The sequence below is a fragment of the Strongylocentrotus purpuratus genome, unplaced genomic scaffold (genome assembly GCF_000002235.5).
Source record: "Strongylocentrotus purpuratus isolate Spur 01 unplaced genomic scaffold, Spur_5.0 spur5_scaffold_11, whole genome shotgun sequence".
Classification (NCBI taxonomy): domain Eukaryota; kingdom Metazoa; phylum Echinodermata; class Echinoidea; order Camarodonta; family Strongylocentrotidae; genus Strongylocentrotus; species Strongylocentrotus purpuratus.
The window spans coordinates 15,819,434-15,840,193 of NW_022145596.1; the positions used below are offsets into that span (position 1 = coordinate 15,819,434).

The 20,760-nt window shown below is 37.5% G+C and overlaps 2 protein-coding genes across 2 annotated transcripts; both read right to left on the bottom strand.

Moving 5' to 3' along the window:
* Nucleotides 1-6,049: 6,049 nt before the first annotated feature.
* On the bottom strand, nt 6,050-10,832 carry LOC115922252. Its single transcript, XM_030980784.1, has 2 exons — nt 10,197-10,832; nt 6,050-7,794 (listed from the first exon to the last, which is right to left on the bottom strand). Exons 1-2 carry the CDS (start codon nt 10,745-10,747, stop codon nt 7,761-7,763), a joined length of 585 nt encoding a protein of 194 aa, XP_030836644.1. The 5' UTR covers nt 10,748-10,832; the 3' UTR covers nt 6,050-7,760.
* Nucleotides 10,833-12,544: 1,712 nt separating this feature from the next.
* LOC100893520 (transmembrane protein 179B) lies at nt 12,545-20,026 on the bottom strand. Its single transcript, XM_003729008.3, has 6 exons — nt 19,918-20,026; nt 17,123-17,230; nt 16,443-16,516; nt 15,686-15,832; nt 15,044-15,128; nt 12,545-14,120 (listed from the first exon to the last, which is right to left on the bottom strand). The coding sequence occupies exons 1-6, from the start codon at nt 20,023-20,025 to the stop codon at nt 13,998-14,000; spliced, it is 645 nt and encodes a 214-aa protein (XP_003729056.2). The 5' UTR covers nt 20,026; the 3' UTR covers nt 12,545-13,997.
* Between the last annotated feature and the right edge of the window lie 734 nt (nt 20,027-20,760).

Consider the following 20,760-nt stretch of genomic DNA (forward strand, 5'->3'; position numbering starts at 1 on the left):
GTTATTTTCTTTGTATATATGCATATCATACATATATCCAAGTAGTGATCGAGTTTTAGTTATTGAAGTACTGCTCATGATGGACCCTAAAACTGCTTGCTGTTTTAAATTGTGTACAATATAGTCAGAATTTTTGTTGGTCAACAAGTAATAATATACACATTTTTGATGGTCAATGCTCTATTTATCTTAGATGTTTTTATTTTGACTTACTGTTTGAAAAGGTTACTTGGCTGAAAGAGTTTGAAATCAGTTTCATTATATATTTTAATGCACAAACTTTCATTCACATATAACCTGCCTTTACACAAGCACATAATTGATATTTGAACATGCATTTGAAATGAATATAGACCTCCGATCAAGAGCAATACTGAACAGAAGGGCTTTATAACCAGTAATATTAGAATCAACACAATTTTGTTGTTGTTTCAAATGCAATAATTTCAATAGTAATAATCATCTTCTTCCTCTTATTTCAGAATGAAAGTGAAGGTTTTTATATTTGTAAGATCTCATGAGCTCTTGTTCTACTGAAAATTCAAACCCGATGCTGGGTTTAATAGGTATTTGTCAAAATCGAGACTTTTTTTAACAAAAAAAGTTAGTCCGAGGTGCAAATTTTGTGATTTTAGAAAAAGAAATCACTTAAAATAGTATGTATACTGGACATGGAAGATCATTGTGGACTTGTAACAGCGATTCCACAACGATGTACTAATTTTTGAATAGATTAATGGATTAATAGCTAATTATCCAGATATGATCAATTATTAAAGGTAATACAAAGTTTTGGGAAATTTTGAAAATTGGGTGGATAGTGAATCTTTACAATTTTGATATATTTGGATGCCCCTGTGGATGTATTATAAGCACTAAAAAAATTAGCCCCTAAAACACTTCTGATTTCGAGAAAAATTGAATATAAAAATTTACCGGTGCTCCCGGTAAATTTTGATAAATTTCAAATAGCGCCTATAGCCGTACAATGGTAGCTGCGACCATGAACATCTCAGAATATGTAGTTGGGATATATAATTTCCAAACGGGAATAGCTAATTGGTCGATTTTAGTCAAGAAACATTGTTTCATAAATTAATTAATATCTTGACCTTTAGAGGGAGCTATACAACATGAAGAGTTTATTATTTATAACTTCATAACTTTAGACTCGATTTCAACCGCGACAACGATCAATGTATATTGTATGAACGCATATGCTTCCAATATGTTAATTTGAACCAAATCCATGACCCTATACCAAAACTTTGTAATACCTTTAAGAGATTATAATGATCAGATGTATACTGCGTCTTATCCATGAATATGTTGTATCATTACGGTAATCAGTACCCGGCATGGTTTTCATATAGCTATTTATAATAATATTGTTATGAGAACACCTGTATAAATGACATTTATACTAGAAATATTGCTGTCATATAGAATGATAATGTTATCTTGCTATAATAATGCAGTTTTTTACATTGAGAATGATATGCTTATGTTACTTCTTTACATTGTATCTGGCTTGAATTCATAAGTTGTGCTTTAAGAGATTTTGTTAGCCTCACATAGGAAAGAAATGAGCCTGCCGCATACTCCTGCGGCAGACTTGCCGCAGATCTGCAGCAGACCTGCCGCAGACAGTCATCTTTTTCACATGCAAATTAGTTTTACCGCAGACTTGCCGCAGACTTGCCGCATACTCTTTCAGTATGATGAAGAGTCTGCGGCAGGTCTGCCGCAGACTTGCTGCAGACTTGCCGCAGACTTGCCGCAGGAGTATGCGGCAGGCTCATTTCTTTCCTATGGGTAATATATATATATAAAAATATATATATTTTACCAATTAGGTATATTCTATTCTCAAATGTATTAACTTCATCACATTGATCATTTGAAGTGTATTCTAGAGTAACATTAACAGTGACACAGGCTCGTACACATATATATATATACTAAATATGTATATTGTTTCTTGGTTAGTAATCATAGTTTCTTGGTTAGTAATCAATATATCTATTGCTTAAACGTGAATGTAATTGTAACATGATCAGACAAAATAATCTATTGGTTAATAATGGCAAAAGGAAAAAAGAAATCACAAAAATGATGTGCATTGTCTTAATTTGCTTAACAAATTATGATAAATGTATTTTTCTGTCACACGTGTAAAGTAATAATGAATATGCATGAGATGATTGGTTTCAATTGGCCCTATTAGACTTTAATGGGATTTCCTGTGGCAGACCTGCCGCAGACTGTTCCTGTGGCGTACTGGTATGCGGCAAGTCTGGAGCAAAGTTTCGCCCTGCCGCAGATCTGCCGCAGACTGTTCCTGTGGCATACTAGTATGCGGCAAGTCTGGAGCAAAGTTTCATCCTGCCGCAGATCTGCCGCAGACTGTTCCTGTGGCATACTAGTATGCGGCAAGTCTGCAGCAAAATTTCATCCTGCCGCAGATCTGCCGCAGACTGTTCCTGTGGCATACTAGTATGCGGCAAGTCTGGAGCAAAGTTTCATCCTGCCGCAGATCTGCCGCAGACTGTTCCTGTGGCATACTAGTATGCCGCAAGTCTGCAGCAAAATTTCATCCTGCCGCAGATCTGCCGCAGACTGTTCCTGTGGCATACTAGTATGCGGCAAGTCTGCAGCAAAATTTCATCCTGCCGCAGATCTGCCGCAGACTGTTCCTGTGGCATACTGGTATGCGGCAAGTCTGCAGCAAAATTTCTTTCTGCCGCATACTTCGGCATACTCTTTGCCGCAGACTAAAAGTCTGCGGCAGGTCTGCGGCATACTTTTCACTTTCCTATGGGCTAGCATTCATTTGATTTGATTTGATTTGATTTGATTTGATTTATTGGTTTCTGCATCTTTTTTGCTTTTTTTTCATCATACATTTTCATGAACATAATATGGTTTGATACAATATTTTAAGTGTATATAATTTTATACAGATAATAAACGAGATTAAACAAATATATTGAATGCATAATTAACATACATTAGATGCAGGAGGGCTACAGAAATAAGCAGAGTAGCTTGACGTGTCCGCAGCCCTCAACTTAGATACAACAATACAAAATATAAATAAAAAAGAGTGTGACTTGCAGAGAAGAACAGGAAAGGAGAGAGAAGTGATAAATCTCATACATCTGCTGATTGAATGCAGGTTCATTCATAAATGGATAAACGATGCTAGGTCATTATGAATATACATTTAAATATATCAATGTATGATGTGCATATAGATTATAGGCCTAGAATTTGGTTTTTATTTTGTTTGTTAATGTGTTGGTCTCTGTGCGTGGAATCCGTGGATAAACTTTATACGTTGTGATATTATAATACGTTTGGTTCCATGCTCATTTTTGGAGCATTACAATGTGTGATTCATTTAGAGGAAATTAAAATATTGACTGCGTTAGATTGAAATTGACATAACCTTAGAGTTGTTTGTTTTTGTCTCATTGTTTACACAACTTCTATTTAAGTAAAACACTATCAAGGAACATTGGAATAATCAATAAATTAAAAATGTTGTTTCCTAAGTAAATTTTGAAAAGTTTGTACTCCACGCTTATCTTAAAGATAAAGACCTTTTTTCATCATTATCTCCTTCCCTTTTTTGCTGACAAGTTTTGAGGGCGAGGGATGGTGGGTCACACCAACAACCTCCCACCCCCCCCCCCCCATTAGCTCCTGTGTTAAAATTAGATAAGGTATCAGAAAGACTAATTAGAATTGAATATAAATGGAAGGTTTCTACAAACTTCTCTCTCCTTTTTATTGCCAATTTTTTTTTTCCTGCACAGGTTGTGAGAAACAATTTACATGGAAGGTCATGTATGATATGTGGCTCATCAGACAATCTACAATCGGAATGACACTGGCCAGACTACAGCATTTATTTCTATCCAACGAATTTGTGTCTCAAGAAACTGCAGTTAATACCAATTAATTTGTAGAAGAAAATTTGCATTAAAAAAGTAGCATTATTGAAATTAAAAAAATAAAATAACAAGTTGCAAATACAGTGAAAGTATGACCCAAAACTGCAAGGGTATCAATAAAAAAATAAAAAAATGGAGGTTTATGTAACAAATATACAACATGCACAGTTCTGCCAACCATGAACGTGCATGGTGGTGTAATATGAAAGTGCATGGTGGTGTAGTATGAAAGTGCATGGTGGTGTAGTATGAAAGTGCATGGTGGTGTAATATGAAAGTGCATGGTGGTGCATGGTGATGTAATATGAAAGTGCATGGTGGTGTAGTATGAAATTGCATGGTGGTGTAAAATGAAAGTGCATGGTGGTGTAATATGAAAGTGCATGGTGGTGTAATATATGAAAGTGCATGGTGGTGTAGTATGAAAGTGCATGGTGGTGTAGTATGAAAGTGCATGGTGGTGTAATATGAAAGTGCATGGTGGTGCATGGTGGTGTAATATGAAAGTGCATGGTGTAGTATGAAAGTGCATGGTGGTGTAATATGAAAGTGCATGGTGGTGTAATATGAAAGTGCATGGTGGTGCATGGTGGTGTAATATGAAAGTGCATGGTGGTGTAGTATGAAAGTGCATGGTGGTGTAATATGAAAGTGCATGGTGGTGTAATATGAAAGTGCATGGTGGTGTAATATGAAAGTGCATGGTGGTGTAATATGAAAGTGCATGGTACCAGTATACCAATATAAATGCATATAACATCAAACATTACAAGGCAAATTTTACGCGCTTGATGTGCTACAATAATACTTAAAAAAGACAATTCTATATGAATGTTCTAATAACATACAAAGTGAAACTAAAATAGAACATTTGCACTTTAAATATTCATATGATCGTTGGCCATAGAAGATTACAAAACACATACTCTTTTTATTGTCATTAACAAAAAATATGCACACACTTGATTTATTGAATACTACTTCAGTTGCTGATATTGCATGCGGTTGTGTGTGTGGGGGTCCCTTTTAATTCTTTAACAATCAATCTGCATTATGTGTTGTTTGATTACGATATTGATAGCCCTTACATCTTCATAATTTTAACAAACGAATTCGCTTTCATTGGGTGCCTGCCGTAGCAAAAAGCAGATTTTACAAAAGACTTAACTTCGTTTCGTTGACAATCAGCCGTAGACATGAGTCTCCATGCATGCATGGCTGATTGTCAACGAAACGGAATTAAGTCTTTTGTTAATTTCGTTTAATAATATGACAGGCAGCCAGTGAAAACGAATTCGTTTATGAAAATGCAAGCACTACTTTAAACAAACAGAACTTTGTCATTCCTCGCTCATTTTTCCTGATTGAGGTGTCATATGAAAGGGCAGAAACTCAACTTTCTAGAAATGTGAATTTTTCTTCGAAATTCAGATACGGCCCGCCAAATGTCTTTTTGGTTTTCTTCCTTCAAATTTCTTTTGATCACTCATGCGTGAAATATGCATTATCTGAGTAGCATCAACTGAAAGAGGAGACTCTAAGCTTTCCAAATATGTATCATTCATTAATTATAGTTTTAATTAAGTTATGATAGAACATCGATACTTCTCGGTTTCGTTTTTTCTGGGACGCACTGTATAGAGGCCGCAAGTAGCTACAAGAAGTGCAGTCCCGCTTAAATACCGTCGTTCATCCTAACATAGTTTATCACATAATATCACCCATAGCAACCATCACATCCAGATGTCACTCTGACAAAATAACAAAATATACAATATTTTGGGATATAGCCTGCCGAGCTACTAGCACGTAGATACAGCATTTATTTCACATAAATTATCAACACTTTCATTTTTCAAAGTATGAAAACAACTTCCAACAAATTCTGTCTGAGAATCATACATATATAATGTTTTTATACCTCTTAACATTTAATCATGTGAAAACATAACTAATCAAACTGTTATGCCCTAACCCTAATTATGCCCGGGTTTAAAAAAACAGATAAAACTGAATAAGCACTAAACTCTGAAAAGACCCTATGGCCACCACAACCTAAACTTTGATGCAACAACGTCTCCTACTTATCATTTTTTTTTTAGTTCACTCTTTAAAAAGAACTCCATATAAAAAAAAGTGCTATTGTGCGGTCCTTGGAAAGCTAGAATGACTTCTCTCTACACACCACACCCTTATCTCGCATCCTCTCTTTTCATATTCAAATGAAACACCTTCGACGCAACGGAATTGAATAATTCCGTCACGCATGCCGGAGAACAATTAGTGTTCACCACTTATTGGCCGTATAAACAACATTTGCCAGCTATACGATGTAACGCTGGCAAATACATGTTCATCCTAACATCGTTTATCACATAATATCACCCATAGCAACCATCACATCCAGATGTCACTCTGACAAAATAACAAAATATACAATATTTTGGGATATAGCCTGCCGAGCTACTAGAATACTACAAAGAAGGGGAAAATATTTAACTATACCTCAATCCGAGATAAAATACGAAAAATAAAAAATAAATCTCTATCTTCCCGATCTTATTCACGCCATTGTAAATATGCTGACTTGTAAGGAATCAGATTTTTTTTCTTTCTTTTTTTTCTTTTTTTTCTCAAGGAAATATGCACTCTTTCTGACCTATGCAAAAATTGCTGGCAATAGTGTGTTCCTCAAATAAACTTGAAACGTTTAATTTATTTAACAAAATATCACGTAACCTTATACGTAGTTTGTTCAAACATAAATATCTTTACCTCAGTCACTAGTTTTATACTGTATATTTCCCTAGTAACAAAAAAATATTACAAATTTAAAGCTTGAGATACAGTGAGCCTGTCCCCCAAACTATCTTCCACGTACCCATCCTTCGCTTTTTCCCCTTTCCATCTACCATGCCTCTTCCATACTCTGTCATTTACTCCTGCCCTGGCAGCTGCCGTGGCTCCACTTGCCCTCAAAGAATGGAGACCAATGTTTAAATCCCCGCTTACCTCCTTAAGACGAGCGACAACTGTTTCACGTGTTCTCGTATAGCTCATTTGCTTATTCTTATGTATCAGAAACTTTCTTCCTTTATTTGCATATGCGGGTTTAAATAAAAATTGATCCGATTTCGTATCTATCCCTGCACTCTCCATATACCTCTTAACTATGCTAATAGGACAAGCATTTGTCCTCCCTTCACAAATGACTACATTATCTCCTTTTCTGTACTGATCTGTCTTACTCTTTGAAACGTGTACGGATCATGATCATCATAAAAACTGATATCACTGCATTTTAGAGATCTGGCCTCATCGAATCTAAAAAATCCACTAAAACAAAGAATAATGAAAGCTAAATCACGCAGAATAAGAACATCATGAGTACCAGAATGTTTGTCGCAAAGATCAACAATCTGCTCATTCGACAAAATATCCTTTTTAGACACTTTCTTAGCGTTTTCCCTCTTAGCTGCTTCAACAATGTTTATTACAAAATTATTAGCTGTAGGATCTTGATAACCCCTCAAATTATAAAACCATTTTATAGCATACAATGCACCTTGAATGACACTTGGAGATTTCCCTCCGTCGATCAAACTCGTCAAGTATAAAGCTATGTGAATAGGCTCAGCCGGAATCGCTCTGCCACCCTCTGTGGTAATGAAATCTTCCCATCTCTTGAAGGTTGAATAATACTTGTTAACAGTCCCATCACTTCTCGAATGCACTAGATGAGATGCCATGCTATCTGATAGTTTCCGAAGCTTGCTAGTAACTGCTCCCGATGCCTCTACTTCATCTGAAACCGCCTTGCGTAGACCTAAACCCGTTAAACCATAAATCATGTCTAAAAATGAAATTTCACAGCTAACATTGTGAACCCACGTTTCGGAGAACCGAAAATACCATTATTCCCTCTCCCCTTCTCCACTTTACAGGAAAATGTGAAAAACTCCCTGACAAACGATTTAAATTTCCCTCCTTGTGAAATTTTTGGCCAATAAGGTGCAGATTTCCACTGCGGCACGATTAGCGCCTACGGCCTTCTCCTGTATCGTTTTATCGATAACTCTCGCTGCCAATCGAGGTGGAGGTACCCACCAATTAACAGCATTACTCCACGTCTGCTCAAATGCATCGACCCTTTTTGAAGTGGGACAACCCCATCTTGAATTAAATTGTGCACACTTTGTGTTGTAATCACAAGCAAACCTGTCGAATGTGTGTGGCCCCCATTTTCGATCTAAAAAATCAAAAAATGTTGAACTAATACACCAGTCATCACTGTCTGATATTCTGCTAAGACTATCCACCCTCTTATTCCGTTCCCTTGGAACCCAGACTACGTCTATACCCAAATGATATACCTCACATGTCTGGTGAATATCAATCGCAATCTCCTGCAATTGTCCGTTTTTACTGCCTTTCTGCACAATACTTGTGACATTTCTATTATCCGTATAACAACGAATGTTATGGCCTTCCAGGCATGGTCCAAGTGATTTCAGCGCTCTATTTAGAGCTTCCATCTCTCTCCATGAAGAACTATATTTTGATTCAAACTCTCTCCAAGAGCCAACCCCTTCCAGGTTTAAATCCTCACAAATGAACGCTCCATAACCTGTGCCTGAAGCATCAGTAAACATATTGAAACTACACGACTTCATTTGTGAAATGGATATGCCATTAAATCTATCCATGTTCTTGTACCAAAAAATTAGCTCTTTTTCTGCTTCATCCGACAGTAATAGTGGAGCATTCCACGATGCCCGACTATTAATACACTTGAAAACTTCTCTTGTCTTCAATTGAACCATCGAACCCACAGCGGGTTGCATTATGATCTGCCCAGCAACTCCTGCCAGATCCCGCACTGGAATCAATCTCTTCCCCTGTTGGCTTTCACTAGTATACTTTGGATAGATTGTTTGCATTTACACATCCTTTCCTTTGTAATTTCTACCATCCCATCTATGAATTTCCAAGACAATCCCAACCAAATCGCATGCCCCATTCACACTTGTCTTCGGCAAGAATAAAACCAAGCTTGCCCAAATCTTAATTTTAGCTGTGTGTGAAAAGGCTGTAGTCTCGCTAACTTCATTAGCTTCGTCTATGTTACTACATCCTGCGATACCATCGTCAAGAAACATGACCACCATTTTCCCCTGTGATCTCCAGTATGTTACTGGAACCCTGGTTACTTTTGTAGAGATGTAACCGGCGGTGGAAATTCCAAAAGGTAATACATTAAACTGAAAGTATCTTACTTTCCCCTCAAAATCCCAAGCAAAACCAAGATATTGCCTGTGCTCTTCGAATATTTCAATGTGATGGTATGCCGACTTCAAATCAAAAGTACAAACATAATCCCCTTTTTGGAAAATATCCTTACCAACTGATGCGTCCTCGTACTTAAACTTATTCTTGTACAAATAATAATAATAATAATAGCTCACATTTTATAATGCGCCTAATACTACGTTTCTAGGCGCGGAACATAATACCCCGGTCATCGGATTCAGGCTTACCCGCATACAAGGTATGCACATTCTCCACTCCCTGGGGAGCATTCCAGCCAGTCGCCATTTTACAAGCGCCATTGCTAATCAAACCACATTAGCTTTCGCATCCTACCAGGTACCCATTCAACACCTGGGTAAAGAGTGGCAAATGTAGATCAATGTCTTGCCAAAGGACATTAGTGCCGCAGCGGGACTTGAACCGCGGACCTTGTGATCCACAGTCCGATGACATATCCACTCGACCACGACACCTCTACGGATTGAGCTTCTCAAATGCGGATTGACATGCCTACAATCCGATACAAGCCTGCATTTACCATTTTTCTCAGAAACTGTCAAGGGATTTACCACCGTGGGTCTTGATTCTACTTCAGATACACAACCTTTTTCTAACAACTTTTCAATTTCATCCTTAACGAAAACTGAATGGATCAATGATGACCTGTTATTATGAAGTTCTTTGCTAACTGGCAAAGTATGCAACGGTAGTTTATATCCGTTTTCGACAACATCCAAAATCTCTTTACTAGCCCCAAACTTTGACCATGTATCCCAATTTTGTTTCAGCCTCCCGACAGGAGAAGCTTTCTTATTTCCCGAACTCGAAATTTCATCATCACTGAGGATTTGTATATCCTTTTCCTCCCATGTTCTCTGAGAGCTTTGATTCTTTTCCTATATCATGAATCAATACGAAATCACTTATCTGATCTCTGCTTGCCCTGGCCTGACACTCGTTCCTCCAGTGTCCCGGTTTCCCGCATGCAAAACATAGCCCTGGCTTCTTTCGCTCATCCGTAGACATCGTAGTATAGACCCTCCAGGGCCATGACGAATAGATGAGTAAAACTCCTGCTCCTTGGCGTTGGAATTCCACGAAGCCTTGCTCCCGTCATAAGGCTGGAAACGTCTCGGCGCCATTTTCTTTACTTTCTTGCCCTTCCTCTCTGCTCTCGTTTCTGCTTTCAGCATGCGCTTTTCATCTTCTGAATCATCGGCCAATGTGTTCCTCTCATATTCGGCAACCAACTTCCATCCTAATGGCGAACTGTCCGCCATTTTTATCAATTTCTGCCTCTTCTCAACTAAGTCTATACCTTCAACGATTTTGCCCTTCGCACCTGCGACAGCTCCTGACGTATCATTGGATTCGTTGAGACAATCCTCGGCCTCTTTCAGCTTCCTATGAATTTTCACATTCACTTTATGCTGCTCTTCGTTGCCTTTACGCTGAAACTTAAAGTTTTCAGTGTGCATTTCTTCTATCTTTGCAACTTGTGCGTCACTTAGTGCTTTCTGGTTGTCATTTATAGACTGGTGAAAATTGCTCAACCTATTAGATATTAAAGAGAAGGTTGAGTTCTGGGAAGAGGTGAACAATAATTTGTGAGCATTACTCATTCTTATTATGCAAGTGTGGAAGAACATCAGATAAGACAATGTTCCCTGAAAAGCATGGCTCTTCAAATGCCTTCGTATTCTAAATATGCATGTAACATCGTAAAAATCGGGGGCCGGCTTTTTACGCCACGTGTTCGTGTAGTCCCATATACATCTTTCTGTGTACAGTGTTTGTAACTTTACCAAGACTTGGCCAAATTTCTTATCATTTTGATGATTCCAGAACCTTGCAATACACACAAATTCTTATATGCTATATGATCAACCCTTTCTTGTCGGTTCCACACCGTTTCTTTCACAATGCAATCGCATGACCAGAACTCAACTTCGTCTTTAAACCGTCCAAGTCTGTTAGCAATTTATTTTGCGACTGGCTCAATTTTGAATCTGTAAGCTCAGAAACTGTTGCCGGATCCATGTTCGAAAATAGTCGTAATGTAGCTGGAGACTCTTAAAAAAAACGTGCTAGTGTGCGGTTCTTGGAAAGCTAGAATGACTTCTCTCTACACACCACACCCTTATCTCGCATCCTCTCTTTTCATATTCAAATGAAACACCTTCGACGCAACGGAATTGAATAATTCCGTCACGCATGCCGGAGAACAATTAGTGTTCACCACTTATTGGCCGTATAAACAACATTTGCCAGCTATACGATGTAACGCTGGCAAATACATTTACTGATACCTTCTGAGGAAAGTTTGTCCTACTTGTATTCCTGGAATTTTCTTGGTGACATGTATACAGTGCGTCCCAGAAAAAAGAAACCGAGAATTGTTGAGGTTTTATCATGACTTAATCACAATTATAATTGATAAATGACACATCTTTGGAAAGTATAGATCCTCCTCTTTCATTATTTTGATGCAAGTCATATAATGCATATTTCACGCATGAGTGATTAAAATGAATTTGAAGAGAGGAAACCAAAAAGTAATTTGGCGGACGGTATCTTAATTTCAAGGAGAAAATCTCATTTCTAGAAAGTTGAGTTTCTGCCCTTTCATATGACACCTCAATCAGGAAAAATGAGCAAGGAATAACAAAGTTCTGTTTGTTTAAAGTAGTGCTTGCATTTCCACAATTTGATTAAATTGAGTTCGTTTTTACTGGCTGCCTGCCCTAGCAACAAACAGAGTTGACAAAAGACTTATCTCCATTTCGTTGACAATCAGCCGTAGACGAAGGACTTCAATTGATTGAGATTGGGGAAACTACATGCACTCATCGAATGAATAGGGACTTTTAGATTTGCACGAAGACAATGTGGATTGCTACGGTCGACGTCCTTTTAATGCACTGCCTTGAATGGACGTCACACGTATCAGTCCACGCAAATCTAAAAGTCCCTACTACTAGCCCCAACGAGACCTTTTCAGTGATGCGGTCTCTGACCACACGTTCATGTTTACAAACTTCTTCTTTTGTTTTGGCTTCTCAATTCGTTCAACTTTCACACGTACGGTACCTCTAAATTGCTTGGTGTACAACCAAAAAGGAAATTTCTACACGACCACAAGGCGTGTTCAAATATTATCGAAATCAATCATCGATGTCTGATGAGAATTTATAAAAATTTGCTCAAAATTAAAGATTATTCCTTTAAACCGTGATCAAGTTCAACATTGACTTAAATGATGACACCATCACTCATTCATGTTTTATTTCTTTTTATTCCGATATGAAAGATTACATTCGAATAAAATATACAAATCTCATACGAATATAATTATATGCCTATTATGTTATTAAAAAAGCATAGACCTAAAGAGTAAACCCTTTAAAGATTCATTGTTTTCAATAACTTGTCCCTCAAAACTAAAAAGTAGTTATACTTGAATTCATCATCTAAATGCACAAATATAGTTACAAGTATTTACAGTGGTGATTCGAAATGTACACAATTCTTTAGCAGACGAATGAATGAAGGTTACTTATCAACGCTCTGTTTCACAGCCTCACGAAAGTTTAAACAGAAGAAAGCATTTCAGTTTTATATATACAAACAGACTGAGAAAACATATCTTTAATTTATTGCAATCAGAATAATAATATTTTTCCACCTTCCCCTCTTTCTTTCTCTCTCTCACATTCTCTCTCTCTCTCTCTCTCTCTTTCTCTCCCCCTCTCTCTCCCCCTCACTCTCTCCCTCTCTCTCTCTCTCTCCCTCCCTCTCAATCGATGGATATATCTCAGCGACTTTACAGGGGGGGGGGGTTGTACTTTTATACTCGGATCTAGTTTGGTTTTGACGAAGGTGTGCACTGTGCAGTTGAAGCGTCCAAACCAATTCCGAGTTTGGATGAAAAAGCGAAATGAGATTAACTAGATTTTACCTGGGATTTGCACTTTAGCGATATTATGGATGAAGTAGGAACCGTTGTTTAAGGTCAATATTTAAAAGAGGGGCAATTAATTTTTATGGATTTTCTAGTAAAACAAGATCATATCTCATGTTTAGGGATTTTGTTGTAAAAAAAGCTGCCCAAAATAGAGCGGAACATCTTTGTATACTAGGCGGATACCCTCACCCCTCACCCCTCCCCCTCCCCGTTTTATTATATTTCTAGGCATCAAAACTTGAGATGGGGGTGGGGGGGCAAACGTCATATCCGCCCTATCCTAAACCACCTCACCTCGCTTTAAAAACCTCCTTTGAAATTATGATTCCTTTAAAAGTTAAGGCAAGAAAAGAACACTCTTATATATGAATTTGCCAATTCGCATAACAAATATGTTTTTTTCTTGGCAATACAATGTACGTACATATAACATTTAAAAAAGGCTAATCACACATGCCAAATCACCTTTGGAGCTGAGCGATTTGCTATATGAACCTATATCGAGAAAATAACTATAAAGCGTTACCTATAAATTTGGAATATATTTTATTGTCTCTTTCCAGAATATGATTGTGACAATATGGTTCATCCTTGAGAGATAACGTTTATATCTTCTTAGAACTTAATTGATCGATCTCTCCGACTCTTTATATAGACTCTGACTATTAAGAAAAAACATAATTCTCACATGAAAAGGGGTAATACAAACTATTACAATTTGGGGGCAAAAAGTGTATAGATTTTTGCAAATGGTGTCATGTCGTTTAGATGATGGGCGCTTGATCATCATCAACAATATCTCCGGAACGACTGGTATAGCAGACTAATACGATGAAGGAGATGATTAACATGATGACCCACATAACGGCACTAATACTCGTCGCAAACTGTAAGATGGGAGAGTAAATAATAATGATAAAAGATATGAGTAATATATAAACAATACAATTTGTTGTTTCTTGACTATAAAATAATAATTTCCCTCCTAAATTAATCGTATTCTCCATGAGGAATGAGAGGCTACACACAATAACTTCTGTTTTCATGATCTGATTTGCATCACGTTATTGGTATATATAGGTATAGGCGTAGTAAAATGGGAAAGGATGACATACCATGTCGACTCAATTTCTATCAAAAACACAATATCATTCTTTTATAGCACTAGACATTCTTTAATCATGTAAAATAGGAATAAACTGACATTATTTTGATCCGATGTAGAGGGGGAAGCCCCGCTACAGAGGGCCGGGGGGGGGGGGTAGAGACAGAATCAGACAATGTGCATGTGAGAAAGATTATGTTTATACGTATATATATAATAAAGAGAGAGAGAGAGAGAGAAAGAGAGAGAGGGGGGGGGGTATTGATTCATCTCCATTGTAAAACATTCAACACTCAAATATAGAATGAACATAAATAACCCAAGACCGATATCAACAACTAAAGTAAAAGTAAAAATTCAGTTCCAATGTGCGGAAAAAGGACTAGTCTGATTCAAACATAGATTCATTACTAACTTGGTGCAATACATTTCAAACACAAATAAAAACGTGTCTGGGAAATCATTATACTAAAGAGAAAAAAGTTGTGATAATTATGAAAGTATATGGTAACTGAATATAAAGATAGTAAGATTTGGAGGTTAAAATAATGATATGATATTTCATGGGTTTCATTTTGGAAAGTGGATGGACATAATGCGTTCTAATTTTTTAATCACTTTTTTATTACTTTGAACAAAATGAAGATAGAGAGAGAAACATAGATAGACAGAGAGACGCAACGACGGAGATGGGAGGGACTATACCTGAGCCGTTAAGAGATACACATAGAAATGCGATGCATCGTAGTCGTAAATTTTCCAGTATTTATCCTGCTGCCACTCTTTGCACCTAAAAAGAATGCAAAACACAAACACTGTTAGTGTAAAATAAAGTTCTTAGAACCTCTTCATTCATTCATTCATTCATTGTCTTTTAACAAATTATAGTTTATATTCTTAATTTCTCCTTGAACGATTATGTAAACAGGAAGTTAGATTTTGGTGAACTCATTTATAATTATAGTGCCATGTCTTTATATTTTCGTTCTGTGTCAATAATCTCTAACTAAATAAACGAAATGAATTATGGTGTCGTGAAATAAATATTTTAAAAGCTATCTCAATATTCGCTCCCCTCTAGCCAAGCTTTCTGTCGAATTCAAGGGATGTATTCAAGTTCAAATTCAACTTTATTTTTTTCCGCATTTTACAGAAAATATAAACATAGGCTACATATAAAATACAAAATTATACAATATAATTGTAAATGAGCACATATCAATGATTCATCAATCAATTCATATAATAGATTAAGAGGAATGTGAGTCATCAACCATGTTCATCGCAAAAATGGTTAGATTTTAACATTAATCTGCTCGCTTCCGAAATTATCTTTGAAATACTCACGTATCGTAGTCATGATGATGATTATCGACCAGCAATACGAATCCCTTGCAAAGTTTCTGAAATCCAAAAGACAAGATACCTGCTGATACGCCAACTACGACCATCAGAATACCGAAGATTATCGTCTTCAAGATTGGAATGAACCGACTGCAAGAGAAAAGTGTGTGAAAGTCGTGATTGAAAACGAGGAGTCGGTAAAAAAAAAGAACTCGATAGCTTTTTTTCAGAAGGGCAAAATGTAAGATGACCCCCCCCCCCACCCCCTCACCTCCGCATTCTATGAGATAAAGGGGAAGACAAATTATGACAGAATATAGACAGTCAGCCTAAAGGTCGTTAAACCATGACATTGATCTCCAAGTAAAATGGAGAGTCATTTTCATTTTTTGTTTAAAAAAGGTAAAATTAACGTTACCATCTTTTTATTTACCATTTTTTTTGCCAGGGGCGGGCCCTTTAAGACATGGCCTTGGTATAGTAACCCCGGCCCCCACTCAGTGTTATTTAGGGTACGCATATGCGTGTTCCCTCCTTTTGAAAAACACCCTATATGTCCGGTGTGTAAAGTCAATTTTGTGTACTACGAGCCGGACTTTGGTGCGTGAAAAGTACCCCTTTACCGGACATTTTGGTAACACGCATGCGGTCCTTCCGACCCCGAAGTGAGGGGGGGGGGGGGGGGGGGGGGGGGGAGGTAGCCAGGGTAACGTTCATTAACAAGAAATTTTAAATCCTTTTTTTCCTTCTTCGTACTCACGTCAGTCGTTTCTTCATCAAAAGCTCGACGGAAACGTAGATCATGGTTATCAGGGAAAGCCCGGCAGATAGGGCCTGATGACAAATATAAAGATAATTGAGTCAAATAAAAATACAATTCATATTTCGTATATACATCAAGGGAAAGAGTGTTTAACGTAAAATACTTGAGATACTAAAGACTCTTCAAACACATGAGAATCAAGAAAATGTTTATTACAATCGAGTTTAAATCTGGAGCTTTTTGCAAATTCTCGAGATAACAATGCTGAACAAGTTTTATTCTTGTGTTTTGTTCTGGTATATGAAAATACGGTTGACGTGCAAATAATCAGTGATATGCAAATTGTTTGAAATCCCGTGTTATCAGAGTGAAAAACGTTGCTGCTGTTTGATGACTTTTCAAATGCCCGAATGTGAAAAAATGTGTCCACGCAAAATATTCACTATACCATTTAAAACTGTGATGATATATTCGCTATTGAGAGTGAGCGTTGAGAGTGGATTTTCTCCCCCTTTTATTCCTAAATTTCCTGACCAGCAACAACAAAAAGGTATAAGGGTATGCCAATTTGGTTTCAAAAGAGGAGGGGGTTACGGGCCGGTTGTGCCCCCCCCCCTCTCAAACAAAACAAAAAACTCCACCAGTACGGTTACGATATCAAATGTCAATATTCTTACATTGGCACTGATGATATAATTGCAGGCGATGGTATCATTGACTTCGAAGTTGAAGTAGCCTATGTCTTCAATGGTCGGGTATAAAGGGCATTCGCCTTGGAAGTCATTCTGCAAGGTGAAAGAAAAAAATGGTTAAAATGTCTCGTTTTCACAATGTAAAGCTTTTCCTCATTTTTGTAAATACTACTACTACTACTACTAAAAATGATGATGATTATAACAATAAGAATGATAACAATAATGATAAATAGTACAAGTACTACTACTACTACTACTACTACTACTATACTACTACTACTTCTACTACTACTACTACTACTACTAATACTACTACTACTTCTAATAATAACAATAATAATAACAATAATAATACTGATATTAATGATTAAAAAGTAGTAATAATATTAAAATAAAACATAAAATGACGTTAGTAATTATAATAATAATACAAATAATAAAAATAAAAATAATGATAATAGGAAGAAATATACAAAATAATGATAATAATTTGTTAATAAAAATGGTAACGCTGTGACTATTCTGGCGCACCAACACGCTTACCCCGGTCATAGCTCGCGGCCAATAATATTATGTAGCGCTTAGGCAAAACGGGCACCTGGGTAGAGAATGGCAAACGTGGATTATGTCTTGCCAAAGGACTTTAGTGCCGGGGCTGGGATTCGAACCATCAACCCTTTGACTGAGAGTCAACTGAATGAACCACTACACCACCTCTCATAAGGAACACACGATGACAGAGAAGTATTTTCAAATGTGTGGGACAGTGGGAGTAAAAAGGGGCATTTTTTTAAAGGAAAAATGGGAAATTTAATTACATTTACAGTTTTACACCTACTCCTTTCCTGGGAATCAATTATTATCGATGCGAACAAAATATTATAATTAGTGATTTAAGTCTCCCCCAAATTGATTAAAGCGTATCCTGACAATTTATATGGGTGAGCGGGGGGGGGGGGGGTGGTCGCACCAATTTCCCTACAAGGAAAATAAGGAATTATAAGAAAACAAGAAGTACAAAAAGGTAATCAATTTCTAGATTTGCCAACAGCTTATAAAAATGTCGACCACGATATGGGAGGGGGGGGGGTGCCATGCTAGTATGATGTTTTGGACTTTTACAATGAACAGAAGCATCACTAGTCATGGTACTGGCTGTTGGAGACTGTCAACGATTTCATGTGATTTTGATACAGGCGCGTACATGCACGTACGCAGGGGGGGGGGGGGGGGGTTGAGGCTAACCCCCCCCCCCTTTTGAGTGTTGATTTTTTTTTAATTTTTATTATTATTATCATTATTATTTTTAATAAATCCTAATGGATGACCTAAAAAAGATGACCTTACCCCCCCCCCCCCCCCCCCCCCCAGCGGAACGGAATGTCGATCGGTCAAATTTTCAAATTTCGAGACCAAAAAAAATATATATATATGTCCTCTTACTCCCCCCCCCCCCCCCGCTTATTCAGCTGGATGCGAAATTTTTGGCTCGATTTAAAAATGTTAACCCCCCCCCCCCCCTTGAAAAAATCCTGCGTACGCCACTGATACAGTAGCAAAAACTGGCTGTGATGAGATTGCGCAAACTGTATGTCATATCGAGGCAGAAGGCCAATATCAATTTGCTATTTCCGCGCAGGCAAAACGAAGTTCAAAGTGTTGGTCTTCTTCGATAAAAAAAACAAAAACAAAACCCTGTTAGGAAAATTAAACAAAGAAAAAACCCTAAACCGAGACATAGTACACTGAACGGTACATAAATAGTATTGTGACGTGCATGAATCGCGCATAACCATAAGCTAAAAACAACGTGAAATGCATAGGCGTGTCTGGTGCAGAATTTTGTGGGTGGGTGGGGGGGGGGGGGCTGAAACCAGTCACACCCTTGGAGGGGGAGTGGGCACCGCAGAAAAGGTTGATGAAACTTTTGGCGGAATGTTAAAGGCCATTATAGCGAGTGTGGAAGGCGGCTGCATTTGTATCATTTTCTGTTTATGCTGCCTCATTTTCTTACCTCCGTTTTATATCTTTTTCTGTCATTACTTGTATAGGAGGAGGGTGCCCCGGAGGGTGCCCCCCATGACCCCTGCAGTGCGCCACTGTCCGTGCTCATTAGTTTGTTAGAATAAGTACCGTATCATTCTCGATATAAGTTGTATTAATGCATGAAGAATTAGTCGGCATATGATTGATGCAACCTAAATAAAAATGACATAACTTTTTTAGTATTGATTTTCAATGGTTTTACCCTGCCTGTCATATATTTCGAAACTTCATACTTATTTTCCGTACATTATACTTGATTTGAAATCTTTAATTTTTTTGTGTGTGAAACCTACTCTTATACGCTTGTATATCTAATTATTTAAAAAAAATGTAAACTGTTTTTTGATGTAAAATGTGGAATAAATAAACTTCAAACTTCAATGTAGGCCTAGTGCTTATACATAACTCGAGAGTTCAGAGGCATTATTCTGCATTTCAGTTGTATGTATAAGGAGATTCGAATACCGTAGTCTCGGTCAATCGAACTACACAATAACGAAACTGTAACTGAGAGTGGCCTGGCCTTTGCCCCCAAAAGTATAATAAAAATAGCAAATCTGTATACTACGTACAATATACCCACCGGTCGGCATATACTGCACTATGGGAAAACTAAGCCGACTATATTATATACATCATTGTCAACTTCAAGTTTAACAACTGCATATAAAACTTCAAGTCACACAACTCTACCTGTTACAACATCATAAACATCGTCAAAGTGTATTTACCTTTAGAAGAAAGATGATGACCGCTGCGACTACTGATAAGCAGAGAGTTGCGAAAAGCAGTATCAACTCGACTACCGCGGCCAGACAACGACAGCCACCTATCGCCATGTTGTATAGCCAATCAACTACATGCCACTCGTCCGTGTAACAACTGACGTGTACCTGTGACTCCCGCCTTGAACATGCTTTTCTAAAACTTTTTGTTCTCGAGCTCTTCTCATTCTTCTTCTGCCTCCCATTCGATCCGTACCTTCTCTTCCAAATTCTCTTTTATCTTACATTCATCATCCATATCATTTCATTGTCTTTTGTCCCTTTTGTCAGTATACTTTGCTCTTTGATTATTATACTTCTACCCGATTACGAATGACACGTCTGTGTCAATATCATTTTTAAGGAACTTAAATTCTACGAGATAGGCTCTGCTTTTTATAAAGTTCCACTTTTTCATATGTAATTTGGAAATTATTTAGTGTATAAATGCAACAGAAACTTAGGCGGTGTCGATGTCTTTATTGTTCATGAATATCAACTTTGTAAATAGGCTATGTTTTGTTAATGTATTGGTTTTTTTCTTCATGTGAAATAAAAGAACCGTTGAAACTGAAAACTGAACTATGACGGTCTGACAGGCTATTAATCCATGCAACTGTACAAATTAATATACAGCCATCGAATGGATGTATTAGTTGTATATATCTGGGAGCTATAATAGCCCGCGCATATTCGACCCCTGTCGCGGTTACCAGGCATCAGTTGAGTTTCCGTCCATTCAGGGACATGACAAATTAGTCAGACCTGGGGCGGCTATAGAAAGAGTCTCAAGGGGGGGGGGGGGGGGGG